Source organism: Prenolepis imparis, unplaced genomic scaffold, assembly GCF_030444845.1.
Source record: "Prenolepis imparis isolate NDT839.2.m4 unplaced genomic scaffold, iyPreImpa1.0 SCAF_13, whole genome shotgun sequence".
Classification (NCBI taxonomy): Eukaryota; Metazoa; Arthropoda; class Insecta; order Hymenoptera; family Formicidae; genus Prenolepis; species Prenolepis imparis.
Window position 1 is genome coordinate 5175612 of NW_028141171.1, and position 14535 is coordinate 5190146.

Here is a 14535-nt window from a genome sequence, read left to right on the forward strand (position 1 = left end):
GATTCGTGCATCTTCTCTCCCTTTCCCTCTTTCTCTCTCGCACACATACTTTCTTTCCCTCTCATACACACATACATATACACACTCTTTCTCCCTTTTCCTTCTTCTCACGCTTTTTCTCGCTCTTTCTTTCTCTATTTTTTTTTTCCTTCCTCTTGAAAACCCATTCGAGACGACTTGTGGACGACGAGCTTAGAATCGGTTCAATCTCTATATGTACATAAAAATTTATTTTTTTTTTTTACTTTTTTAAAAATGCTTTATATACTCCACACTTTACCCTTTCTTTCTCCGTGTGACTTCTCTCTCGTCCACCTCCAATGTTCTCTCGGTATATATCAATTTTACCGAGAGACATCAATTCGACTCGAAATCTCGACACGCCCTGGCCTCTTCGCGTGTCCACGAGAGAAACAGAGAAGTTGATAAAAGTTTAAGGGGACTACGATCAGACACGAGGCACGAGATATCGGAGAAATCCTTGTGTTATTATTTTCTGACACAAAAGTTTATATAGACACAAACATCTAAAATGTATTCGAGAGACTTTCGATCTATTTAAAGGGTATAATAATAATGAAATGTCCTTCAAGCGTCTTTCAAGCTGATCTTGCAATATGATCTTGTGTTTCGCTGTGTGAAAATTTAGAGAGATTATCTCGATGTTCGGTGTTTGATCGTATCCCATAATGCAGAAACATTCGCCTAATTACAGTACGACTTAATCGCTATTACATCAAAATCTCGATTTTTTTCTACATCTTTTTATATCCCTTCACCCCTTTCTCTCTCTGTTTCTCTCCTTCTCTCGTACCATATTATTTCTCTTCTTAGAATTATCGCGAAATTATGATCCGCCGCAATAATGTGTGATTCGCTACAGCGGCACGAGTGAATTCGCGAGAATCTCTCGCGTAAAAAATACAAAAGAGAAGAAATAATGAACAAAAAAAAAGATACGAAGCAGAATGCGCTGCTTCCGATAATGGTTACAACGACGATTTTCTTTCTCTCTTTACAAGCCTCACGCGTTTCTATATTTTCTCTTCCTGTCTCCCCTTCAAACTCTCTTTCTCTTTCTCCATCTTTCGCAATTACTACATTTATGAGATCAATTCTGCGTTATCGCGAACACCTGTTGCAATCCGATTATATTGCTCTTACCTACAAACTTACTGCGAAGTCTCTCTTTCGCTGATTATAAAATAAAAAAAAAGTGCGAATAATAACGAAAAATTGGCGAAGGCAAAGACATAGTTGGAAAGATAAGAAGAATAAAGATTCAAAAGACGTTCAACTATGTTCGAGCAATAATGTAGAGTATAAATAATGCAAAAGAAATAAATAAAAAAACATGAGAGAGAGAATTAAAAAGAGAGAAGAAAAAAGAGAGAAAGAAAGAGAACCGAAAAAATTTTCAATTACTATCTCGTGTCGCACCGTTTTTTTTTCTTTTCGGAACAAATGTGAAATAAATAAAATTCTATATAAAATCTTATTTTTTTTTACAGAATCCGGATGTATTAAAAATACACATCCGCGTATATTATTTTTATATAAAATTTGAAAAGAGTTGAAATAACTCTCGAAGCCGCGACATAATTATCCTAAATAAACGTGATTATCAATGGTAATTAATGAACATTCACTCATCTGTGATTGCATAACGCGTCGAAAAAAAATACATACACATCGAGAAACCTATATATTTATTATTAGTCACCTAAGCGAAATTAAAAAAAAGAAGAGGGGGGGGGATCGGAGTTACGTAAAATCATTGTGTATGTCGGAGAGAAATATCGTGATACTTATCAACTAAACGCGCGAAGAATTTTGTTCCTAAATAATTCAGACATAAAGTATATAATCGTAGAAAATATTCGTGAGTAAAATATGTAATCGAATATTTACGATATTTTGGTACAAAGTGGAGTACGTTTTTTTTGCTTCTGAACTCTGCGTAAATAATTCATAGACTGATACGTACTATTGAAATTCGGGGATATATATATATATATAATATATAATATATATAACAATACTCCTCTTGTGTACATCTCTTTGGTTTCTTCAACTTCGCGGACACTTCGCGAGTTCGAAAAAGATTATCTACTGTAAAAATCCAATGATCGATTTTGATTTTTGAGAATTTGATATCAAGCGGTACGTATCCTTGCAAAAAAAAGATATCCGGAATTTTCTAAACTCATCGATCGCGATCGACAACTTAATAAATGAAATTGTCGGGAGAACGACAGGGAGAGGAAGAGATAGATAAATAGAAAGATATACATATATATATAAAGGGGGGAGCAGAGAAGAGAAAGAGAGTTTCGAAGCGGAGACCGAAAAGTAATTTAACGAGGGGGGAAAAAAAACGAGAAGGGACACAGAACAAAAAAAACTGGAAATATCGTCGTTGACAAAAACGACGAAAACTGCGAGTGTCGGATCGCAAAATCGCTACTTCCTTCCTTCCTTTCCCCCGGGGCTGCCATTCACAATAAACAACGAACGACAAGACGCAAAGCAATGAGAGAAAAAGTTCTTTTGGTTCTGCCGATTCGGCTATTCCGCTCCTAGGCGAAACGCGTTTTTCCTCCTCTTTCTACCTTAAAATTCTCAGAGAGTGATATGTAGAGGCGTCGTCTAAGGAAACAAGAAAACGCGTCGCTCTGTTGTTTGTTGGTCGAAAGTTGTTGCTGTCTCGCTGTGTCGTTACCCATGTTTTTGTCCCCGCATCATCATCATCATCACCATTCGCGTGTGTGCGTGCATGTCTCCGTATTGCGAACTTGGTACTTTGGAACGCTGGATTTCGCATCGCCGGAAACAAATAATTCGCCCCTCCGGATGCCGGGTAAAATATGTCATTCGATATCGTTCTCGGTAGACTAGATATAACAATGATCGAGTATCGGAACCGGTGTAATATCGAAAAATCTAAATTTACAGAAACATGAAAATGTGACTTCTCCCTCTATATGTATATATATGTATATATATATAATATATATATATACATATATAATACATATATAAATGTATATATAACGTATATATGTATGTGTATGTATGTACGCATACATATATCCGCATATACATATATTTATCCGCGACAATTGATTAAAGTAGGTGTTTTGGGATCGCGAACATTTTCATAAAATTTTGAACGGCGCGTTTGTAACGTTTTAACTTTCTGAAATTCTGATATTTTTGTAGAGAGAAATTTGTATATTATTATATATATTAGATAAAAGTTTTATTTTCTATTAAAAATGTTAAGCTTTATATATTTACATATTTTATGTATTAAAATAATATATATTATATATATATATTTTTTTTTTTTTTTGTGCATTTATACATATTTAATAAAAATCTCGCGCCCTTCTCAGGATTCGAATTATCACAATTCACCGAAATTACGCCAGTTTCAATTTCTAGTAGTGCGTTTCTCGTTGCTCGCTTATGCGTCACTCTCTTATCATAATCATCGCCGTTTTCTTTCAATCGAGATCAATGAGAATCGTTATTTATTATAAATTTGTATTCCAAAGTACCGATTATTCTGATATTCGTTGAACACACATGCGAGTATATCGATTATTATTTGGAGCACGCATACAAACACACACACACACACACACATACATACATACACAGTTATACAATAAAGAGACATTATAATTACAAAACGTAGATATACGTAGAATCGTCAAACACACTCTCTTTCTCTGGCTCTCCCTATCCTCTTTCTCTCGTCAAGTTAATCGTAAATATGCGTATATATGTATCTATATAAGCGTATACATATATGTATATATTTTACATAATATATATATACATGTATATATACACTTGCTTCGTGTGTATGTGTGTTATACATATATATGTAGATATATGCGATCACAGAACACGTATAATTCGCGTGTAATAGTTTGTGCCACGTTCTTCTTCATGTGTATATGTGTCGTGTTTGCGTGTACCTTAACGATCTATTATAAGGATTTGATTTGTGTTTAAACAGCCTCTCCTCGATCCTCCTCCACACACAACACTTTGACAACGATCGTAATTAATCGCCGAGGGAGGGACAGGCTCCATCAATTGCGTCCCCCATCGCTCTATTAAGTTTCTCTCTCTCTTTCTCCTTCGTAGTGAATATTAGAGGCTACGGAGGGAGGCTATTAGAAGGCATGAAAATTCGTTGATAAACACCTACGAGCTCGCATAATTCTGGTAAATCATGCTCTCTCTCTCCTTCGTGCCATCTTCTTCCTCCCTCCTTCTTCAAATATCACCGTCGAATACAATGATTGATCTTTTTCCGATTTCAAACTAGCAGCCGAATTTTCCTTCTCCACGCTTAAACTCTTCTCAAGTAACGCCTCCCCCTTCGATCGAGACTTTAATCTCCTGTCATCGCCGACGAAAGTGTCGAATCCTCAAAAAAAGCAATCTATCCCGCTGTATTTTAATCTCTCAAGATAAAAAGACAGAGCTCGTCTCTCGGATGATCGGAAGCGAAAGTGGTTCGCGATGCATCTCGCATTCGGCTAAACGCATTTCGACAATAGAGCGCGTCATCCCTCGGTAAATAAACACAGCCGATAGGCATTGCTTCTCTCCGCGATCGCATGCATCGAAACTTGTGTGTGTGTATTGTGTATCTGTATCTGTATGTGTGTGTGTTGCATGCGATCGCGGATCGTCCTACAATCTAAGGTTTGCTCGACATATGCGTATGACGAATGGTAAGTAGATATAGTTTTACGTTAGCTTTCACGCTTTCTTTTCTGCTTTTATTACGAGATGGAGTCGAAATGAAAATAAAACAAAGATAAAACACATTGTATATATGTATATATATGTATATATATGTATATATATGTACATATATACAATGCAAAAGAAGAAGAGACAAAATCGCGATGACGGATTAATAGATTCTCCTTAATATAAGCCTTACAATTAATTTTCCACTTCTCGACAAGAGTTATCACCCGAACACAAAAGTAGAAAAACGAAATTACATCGCGCGCGGAGATAAACATTTCTTTGTCTCGTGTCAATTGATGATTGATGCGTGATTTTCTCTCTTCCGCGAAAACTTGTTGGCGAATCGCGCGAGAAGAATCGAAACTTAATAAACGCAAAGTGAAAAAAAGTGTAATATAAATGTCGGTGTGTGTAAAGTTAAAGCGCGACGCGAAAGCTACTAACAGGCGAGAGCAAACGGTTTATTTATTTATTTGTTTTTAACAGATCTGAAACATAAACGAAACGCACAAATAACAGTCTGCTACGATGCCGAACGTAGAAAAATACAAGTGTCTATGTACAAAACAAATTATAATCTTTCTCCTCTCTGTCATCCCCGGCCTTATCTTTTTTTTTTCTTTTATATTTTGTCTGCTCGCACAAACTCTTTCTCTCCTCTTAATTCCCCCCTCTCTGATCTCCTTCCAATCCTACTATATATTCGTCGCAAACTATATTAACCTCATTACGCGAATAGACATGCGGATCGACATATTCGTACGTCGCTTGAGGAACAAAAGATGCGTTGGATTCCTTCTCTTTTTCCCCCGATTCATATCTTCCTTTTCTTCGTCTTTTCTTTCTTCCTCGTTTCTTCATTAACACCTTCCTCAGCGCTGATTGAAGAATCGCTCCTCTGTGTACGATGTTCCAGATGAGACTCGTTTCTTCCATGCCTTGCGCAGAGTGCGGAAATTTCTTACAGCGCGGAGATTGGCTCGAGAAAACAAATTGACAAACTGACAGACAGCAAATAGACGAGGGGATGACGCGAAACTCCTCTTTAGGTCATATATCGCATCACGGCACGAAGAGCGTATAGCAATTCCGCTTGCATGCGAGCCTCTAGAATCATTAGGTTCACGTGGACCTGGAAAAAAACGGAACAGAAACGATAATTAGCAATGTCTCGCTACTGCCTATGCAAGAATAAATTTTTCTTATGTTCATATATATTTTTCTTTGTTAAAAGTCTTATCGAAGAAGCGAAGTGACTAATTCCAAGTGCACAGTTCGTGCGAGCTAATCTTAACTGTCACGAGAACTAAGTAGCAGAGAGGCTATTTTTAACCGGTCTGCGTAATAAAGTGTATACCTCGTATTTAACGCGTTTAACTTCTGAACTTATTTACATAAATCGCTGTTCATTTAAATTTCCACAAAATCTGACATTTAAAGTGACAGACGCAACTTTATCGCGAGCGTTTTATCAGCGAAATTGCATATACTTTGATAAGATCATCGCTCAGTTTCAAAACGACGGATATTGTACAAACTTCTTTTTTTTTATTCTTTAAATAAATTATTTTAATCAAGCACGCGCAAGTTAAAGTATTGTAGTTGTTCGGTGACAAAGTCATTCAAAAGTTAGGTAACCTGAGAGAAAAAGTTTAAATGACTAAACAAGACATTAACATTGATTTGATAGCCGTTGATGCTATTTATATTACCATAAATATAATATCTCAGCTTTAAGATTCAGATTTTGATATCTCTTCGAGGAACATGTAATTAAAACTTGAAAGAAATTCTCAAAAGATAAATTTTGCTAAATATCTTAATTCGAGACATCGACGCTTACCTTTTCGCTGTGCTTGAACTCCCTCATGACGCGATCGTAATCTTTCTTGGTGACACGTTCCGGATAGCAAACGGCACTCTTGATGAAAGTTTTGAGGCTACGCTCGAGCAATTGATTCACCTCATTGTAATCGTAATCGTCGTGCCTGATGCCGAACATGCACTGTATGTAATTCCAGATCGCCCGTCTGAAGCGCGACGTGTCGACCTTACTGTGCGTGCCCATAGTATAGTACGTCAAGTTGTACGCGGTCTTGAATTTATCGTCCAGAAGATTACCGACGTCGTTGTAGAGCCGATTCACCAGGGAATAACCGTGATCGTCCCACGAGTAGTCCTGGACGCGAAAGGTCGGTATATCGCTCAGCTGACCGCGCTAGAAGAAGAGAATAAAAGAATAAGAGAGAGAGAAACATTGTACCGTCGAAAGGTCGCGAGATATGAAAAATTATGCCAAAAAAGAAGCAGTAAACTAAATATATAACTAGGATTATCCGGCGAAGCAACCTTTTTTGTTCTTCTTTTTTTAATAACTTGCGCATAATCAACGCGTGGCGTAATCGTCGGGCTCTACCCCGCCTTCGCATGGCTCCTACCTCGAGTCGAGTTGATACACAACGTTGTTGTCGCGCGGTAAATATTCATGGCAGTTACGCGAAGCAAGCTCGGCCGACTTTAAATATTCATGGATGAGCCACACGCTACCTTGGGAATAATCCTTTCGGCTCTAATCGATTACGCGCTACTTGCTAGGCATGCCAAAACAACGCGCGGAATCATCGTCGAATGAATAACACGAGGGTTTGGAATAATGATAGTGACACGTTATACACGCATAAATGGATGAAGGAGTCCAATTAAGGGACACGTAATGCGAGAGAGTCTACTACGGGTGGGGATGATTCACCGGGTTGACGATTATTTTCGGTAGCTAAGGCGACTAGGTAAACCTCTCTCTCCTCACCTTAGCAAAATCCTGATAGATGAAGGTGGGATCTTCGATGAATAGACCGATATCCGAGTCGAGAACCGAGCTACTCCTCTGCGGCGCCGCCGCCAGCTCAGCTGACTGCGTCTCGACGGTCTCGAATCTCTTGGAGAGCTCCTCTTGCGTGATCTGATAAGACTCGGACTTTTCCGACAGGCGTTTCATACGTTCCATCAGGGTCTCCACGCCGACCTCCTGCTCGCCGACTATGCTTGGCGACGACGGCGGTGACGGCATATTTTCTGTCAAATCAAACAAAACTCAATATTACATGTGTATTTTTTTATGAGGAGATTTAATGTGCTGCCAACCAATTTTTCTTTACTCGGGTCTAAGTGACCTTGTATATCATCGTATAAATTCTATTTTCTTCTACTAGAACAACACAAACGCGCGCGTCATTCTTCAATTTTATATTAAAAAGAATGATATTTTTAAAAAAATTATATAAAGTTTGTTTAAACTCGATTAATATTTTTTGACAGAAATCAGCTGATAACTGTCAAAAAATATTAATCGAGTTTAAAGTACTATAACATATTATTATTTTAATTTTTGTAACATATCATTATTTTAAAATTTAATTAACAAATTAAAACGCTTTAATCAGCTGATTTCTGTCAAAAAAAATTAATAAAGCGTTAATTTGCTAATTAAATTTTAAAATAATATGTTTAAAAAATTAAAATAGTAATATGTTGTAATAATAATATGTTGTGTCTTATCTGCGATTAATATTTTTTGACAGAAATCAGCTGATAACTGTCAAAAATATTAATTAATTTATAATTTCGAATTGATTCAATTGTCTCGTTATATATATGTATATGATCGATATTATTTATAGTAAGATAAAAAGTGCAACGTACCGTTCTTGCCGTCGCCGTTGGGAATTTTCTTGGGACTGCTGGATAACTTATCTTTGGCTGGTGGTACGCTATTACTTTTGTCCTTTATGTTCTCCTTGTAATGATGGCCAGTTACGTTATCCAATTCCTCGTTAATCCCGCAGGAAAATGCGAAAGACGACAACGAATGGAAGTGAGCTAATAGAACTATCGCTTGGACGACCTCGGCTAAGGACCAATTATCGTCGCCCTTAGTCAATTTCTGCAAAGCACAAAATTGCAACAAATAGATTCTCAAGCACGATTCAACGACTTTATTTAACGAAGGATTTGGGAATAAAATAGATTTTTTTTTAATACATCACCGCTTACCTCTATGTGCGATTTGTTCAGGAGCCACGGTCTATGAGCTAGGATCTTGTTGATCTCATAGAGATCTTGCAGCTTCCCCGGAATCGATCTCAGGCCTTGGAGCCACGAGGGGTCACCGCCCTGAAGAAGGAACTCTCCCTTCTGCAGGTTTATAAGGTAGCTACATTGGTGCCTACCCGCGGCCTGAAATTACACGATAGATAGATCTTCAAACCTGTTTTCTCATCAACTTATCTGTCGATTTACTCGTGATTTATCACTCGGAGCCACTTTTACAAAGCGTTTCTATCGCATAATGTAATCTCTCCCTTACACAAACCTATCGTACAACATCAAATCGAAAAGAAGCCGCAATTTTGAATATTCTACAGAAAAATAAATTAATTAGCATAGCTAAAAATTTTAGGTATCGCTATATTACCCCTGAAATTTAGTTACTATGTCTAAATTTTATCTACGGTAATAATTATTTAGTATAATATATTATTATGGTCATAATAATTATCTAACATTTATAAACTATAGTTTAATAGGGAATTCTCCGTTAAATAAAATAAATGAAAATATAAATCATTTAAATCTAAAATGTAGATATGGTAATTAAATTTCAAGTGTAATATAGAGCCACCTAAAATTTAACTACGGTAACTAATATTTTTTTCCCCGCGTTTGCTAATTGATCTCTTAGGTGGAACACAATTTAAATATAAATGAAGTACGCGCGTAATAGAAACGTTTCATTTTTCCAGATGCCAAGTAATGTCGAGTAACGATATATAATATGATCACGGCCTAATTAAAATGCACATTGCGCTACGTGCGCAAATCATTTAATTTACGGCCAGTTTAGCTTCGACGATACAGGCCTCGTAATCTCGATTATCGCCTCAAGCTGCGCATCACAATAAGCAGATATATATTATATATATACATATATATGCCTGCGGAATTGGCTTGGGCAGATGATGCTCGTCGATAAGATACTATCCATAGGGAAATAAGCGCGAATAAAACGAGCGAGCTCTCGCAAATCGACCGAAAGCAATTTCGCCCCGCGAGGAATTTCTATTCGAGTATTGAATGCCCGGGTGCCGTGTATTATTGCCGTCGATTTGCACGTGTATCTCCCATATATATACATATGTGCGTGCATATATATACATACATATATTATATGTATATGCACGCGCGATACGCGCGCGATAGGTTTCCCGTTCCACAAATTTTCGGAGGACGATGAACGTCAGAGTTATTGGCTCGATTTTTGGGAAGGAGGGAGGCTTCTAACTCGACGCAGCATCCCCTGCGTGCGTTTTTCAATTTCGACACAACGCGAAATTTCGACACGGCGGGAGGCTGCGAATTGACGACGACGTGATGATGCATCGCGGCGCGAAATTGCGCGAGGTCGCGACCGACAATATCGCGCGCGTTATCACGTTATCATATTTTCACCACGTGTCGGCGAATCCAGCAGATATCACGCATTCGAGTACACTGTGCTTAATCTCTCTCTCTTTCGCTGTCGATGAACAAACAATCTAACGATGAGCGAAAACGAATTATTATCGAACCGTCGTGTTATCGGCCTTCGTAATTGACGACAATGAAAAGTCTTGACCAAATAAAAAGATTAGTCGAATAAGATATACATTTCAAAAATAATATCAAGAAGAAATTCAGAGCTTTATTTATGAGATAACCCCCGATATTGTAATATCACGTTGCGTGTGTCATAAAAACGTCTATACGCGACTGTATCGAAAATAAATTCTCGAACAATAGAAAATTTAGGACCTAAATATTGCTAATAGGTTTTTGCTAATGTAATAAAAAAAAAGACCTGTCTTTTTGAAAATTTATAATATGGATTTTATCGTAGACGCGACTGCAGAATAAATTACCTGACGCAAATTCGTCATCTATTTATTTTTGCGTAAGTAACTTTGCAAAGCCCTTGGGTATTCAAGGTATAGAAGAGGAAGGAGGAGGGGAAGGGGATGCATAAGCGATAGATGCAGCGTGATCCAGGATCCAGAATCGATGGGTCATCGTGACAGGACAGGGTATCGATATGACGGTAAAGAGCGAACGTGAATAAAAAAGGCAGAATAAAAATTAAGGAAGATAGAAAAAGAAAGAGAGAGTGTGTGCATAATAGAACACGATAAAATAGGCAAACAAGACACCTGTTTGCCATAAGGCATCTCTGGAAATCAATCGATTCGAGAGTCGCGATAAGCGATAAGAAAGAAATCCGCAAATACTTAAAAAATCTAATAGATTTTCTCGAAAGACACGAGTAAATTCTAATAGAGAGAATATGTGACGTGTTCTATTAATAATTTATCGCTTTTATTAGTTTAATCGATGAAAGAGAAGAAGAGGAAAGGGCCAATTTATTCGGTATCTCTATAGAAAGAAATACGAAAATTATTCGAGCGCATCGAGATTGAAAGAGAAAAACAAGAAAAGAATGAATATTATCAGCATCAATTTTATCACGTAATCAATCAGCATCCAGAGATCCGATTATCAAAAAATTCGTCAATTATGAAAGTTTGCGGAAGCATCGTTTCACGCAATTATATCAGAGATTAATGAATATTAATTGCCGTAAAATGTTCGGCAAGACTTTACACATTTTATGGCGATATCGATTTTTTTTATTTTTGCACCGTCGTGGATTATCGCGCGCGGCAGTTGGAAAGATAATAAAGTACTGAAAATAATAATTCATTATCGCGAGAAAACAATATGCACGTGATTGATAATGGCGAGAAAAACGCGAGTACGTCCACATCGCATTTAAAGTACATCTCGACATATGTACATCCGATATATAATTCAGATATATTCGATACTCTGATATTATTCCCAATAGCCACGAATGTAATCGGGAAAAGTCACATCCTGTTTTCCTTTTCCAAATCGCGAAAGAATGTACCTTTAGCTACTCTCTGATAACCCCATCGCAAAATTATGAGGCTGCAAAATTACGAGCGGCTAATAACAATAAATTCGCCGTGACGTTTCGTCATAATTCGCAATATTCCACATTCTCCATTTTCTCATGTTAGGCACATTATTTTCAAAAGAGATCGAGTTGAAATTGACAATTGTTAAGTCTATTATAATCGCCGATAACAAACAATAATAATCGCAAGAAATTTATATTCTGCATTAGTTGGCGGATATATAATTTGAGACAGAGCGATTGGCGACAATTAAATGACATTTATCTTTCAAAGTCGGTCTGATATTATGTTTTCTTCCATTTACACACACACAATAGTGTTGTATTTATTTTGTGCAAGAATCACACAAATTCGCAATATATATAAAAATATTGATGCTTATAAAAATAAAATTTGAACGTACATTTTTTTTAAATATCACAAAACTGCGACAGTTTTATTTCGTTTGTAAAGAATAAATGTAGAATATTTATCTATATATAAAAGAAAATATGGAATTTGTCTCTATATATATACATATATCATTTTTTTTTAGATATAGTTATAAATATTTCCAGATATAAATATAGATATCTACTCATATCTAAAAAAAAATGAAATTCAAAGATATTTTGAACAAATATTTGCGTATCTTTTTTTTTACTTTTTCGTAATTATTCGAGAAAAAAAATTTACGAGAATATCTGGATATTCTGTATATGAGATATCTAATATCTCATCTACGCAAAAGTTAATAAAGTATAACTTTCTAAAAGCATTAGAATAAATAAATAAAGAAATATATATATACATAGGTATATTATTTTTATTTTTATGTTCAAATGAGCCTTGAGATTTATATTTTATGCAGCTATTTTTGAGCTCGTTGCAACTTGCAACAAATCTTTGCGCAATGCGATGCAATTGACTTTTCCAACAACTCTGTCATTTTCACGCGAGTCGAATTCCGAAGAAGAAGAAGAAGAAGAGAGTTCACGCAAACCGCGCAAAATGTTTACCGGGAGAAAAGCTGTTTTTCAAATACCTTATCACTTTATCGCGCTCCATTCCACGTGTACCAACCAACAATTTATCCTCGTCCCCGTCCCAACCCGCCGCGAGATAAAGTCTTTCTCGAGCGATCGTTTGCGCGCCGCGATGATATTTCGTTTATATCACCAAGTTTGCCAGTATGTCTGCCGAATTATTATCAGATCGAGATAATTCGAAGACCGAGAAACGCGACAATCAAATTTAAATTGGAACAAACTCGAAACATGTTTGAATTTTTGCGACATTAAATCGCGCGCAGGGATTCATATATTATGTTTAAATAACATAAATAATACAAAAGTTTTCTTCTCGATTCAAGTTTGGAGTATATAGTCGTCATGAAGAAAATCTTTCGAAATTCTTGTATATGAAAAAATTATTCGACATATATCATCAAATGGCTCACAACGACTTCCAATTACAACTGCGTCAAAGACGGAAGCTGCGACCTCAATATTATAATACATCCTGAAGAGATAGTCTGTGCAGTTTGCTCAAGATTTTGCAATAAACAAAGTCGGTGAATGCTCGTCCAGCTGCCGTTAACTCGTTAATTTAGACCAAAACCAGTTTATAGAATCTGCATACCTGTTTTCGCGCTTATATCGAGTGTCTCTAACATATATCTCATCGGTTTCATACCTATATTGTCATGTTTTCATTTTATACACATCCGCAAAATACATTCAACAGATTAGACTTTAATTATAATTAATAAACTTTTAGATTAGCCAATGCATAATTATTAATTAATTATAAGTTTACCTCTAGAAGTGAAACGAAATCTTAATCGGCGAACGAGTTTTTTGACAAGTAGTCTGAATTTTGCAAGAAAAAAAAAAAGACAAAAAGAAAACAGGAAATCAAATTGATTCGTTTCAAATAATTGCGTGGTAAATTTGTTCTTTCGAATATCGCAGAAAAGATGCTGAAATATTTGCCTATATGTATAAAGACTCTTGAAATTTTATAAATTATCCCACGTTTTAAAAGACAAATAAAAATATCGAAACTTTGCAGTATTTCAAAAGAAGATATATTACAATTTTATTCCTAAGCAAACACATCACGAATTTGTGTGGTTCCTTTCTATACAAAGTAAAGCTGCCAAATCTATTTTATCTCTTTGTGTGTGTGTGTGTGTGTGTTATCTGATAAACCTGTTTCTCGCACAAATCTGTATATTCCGAGTGTTAAACGATAAATGATTCATTTATTACTGAAAAATATAGGGTGGTCTGATCCTTACGAGCAGGTTTTTCGATTGAACGATTAGATACATTCACCTATGTATTATTTATATTCTATAAAACACTTATATATTATATCGGAATTCAACTCCATTTCCATTTTACGATTCAAGTCGTCGATAAGAACAAAAAACTGTCAATAATTGAAAAACAAAATAAAATTTTATCAAAGCACTTCTATAAAATTCCGTCTTACAATAACACGATTTTATGAAGAAAAAGAGAACGTTGTTTTCAAGATGATTCCTACACGCGTCATATTTTTTTATTCGCGCGTATATCTGTCGTAGTTATATAATTGTATATAACAAAAACGGCGTGTTTTGATGCAAGAATAACTAACGAACGAGCGCACATGGATCGCCGAGTGGTAAAGATCACAAAGGAACAGTCACAGTCTGTTATTTTTCACATCTTCGCAGAGTCTTTTCTATACGAAAACG

General features: G+C 36.1%; 1 protein-coding gene across 2 annotated transcripts in view; it reads right to left on the reverse strand.

Annotated features, from left to right (window-relative positions):
* Nucleotides 1-87: 87 nt before the first annotated feature.
* Nucleotides 88-14535, reverse strand: part of Sesn (Sestrin) — a 211286-nt gene continuing 196838 nt past the window's right edge. For both annotated transcript variants that reach the window (XM_083053222.1, XM_083053223.1), the window contains 5 exons: nt 8833-9015; nt 8482-8722; nt 7589-7854; nt 6626-7000; nt 88-5914 (listed from right to left, as the gene is read on the reverse strand). In XM_083053222.1, coding sequence (XP_082909348.1) covers nt 5828-5914; nt 6626-7000; nt 7589-7854; nt 8482-8722; nt 8833-9015 — 1152 coding nt within the window. In that variant the 3' untranslated portion in view covers nt 88-5827. The remainder of the gene's footprint in view (nt 5915-6625; nt 7001-7588; nt 7855-8481; nt 8723-8832; nt 9016-14535) is intronic.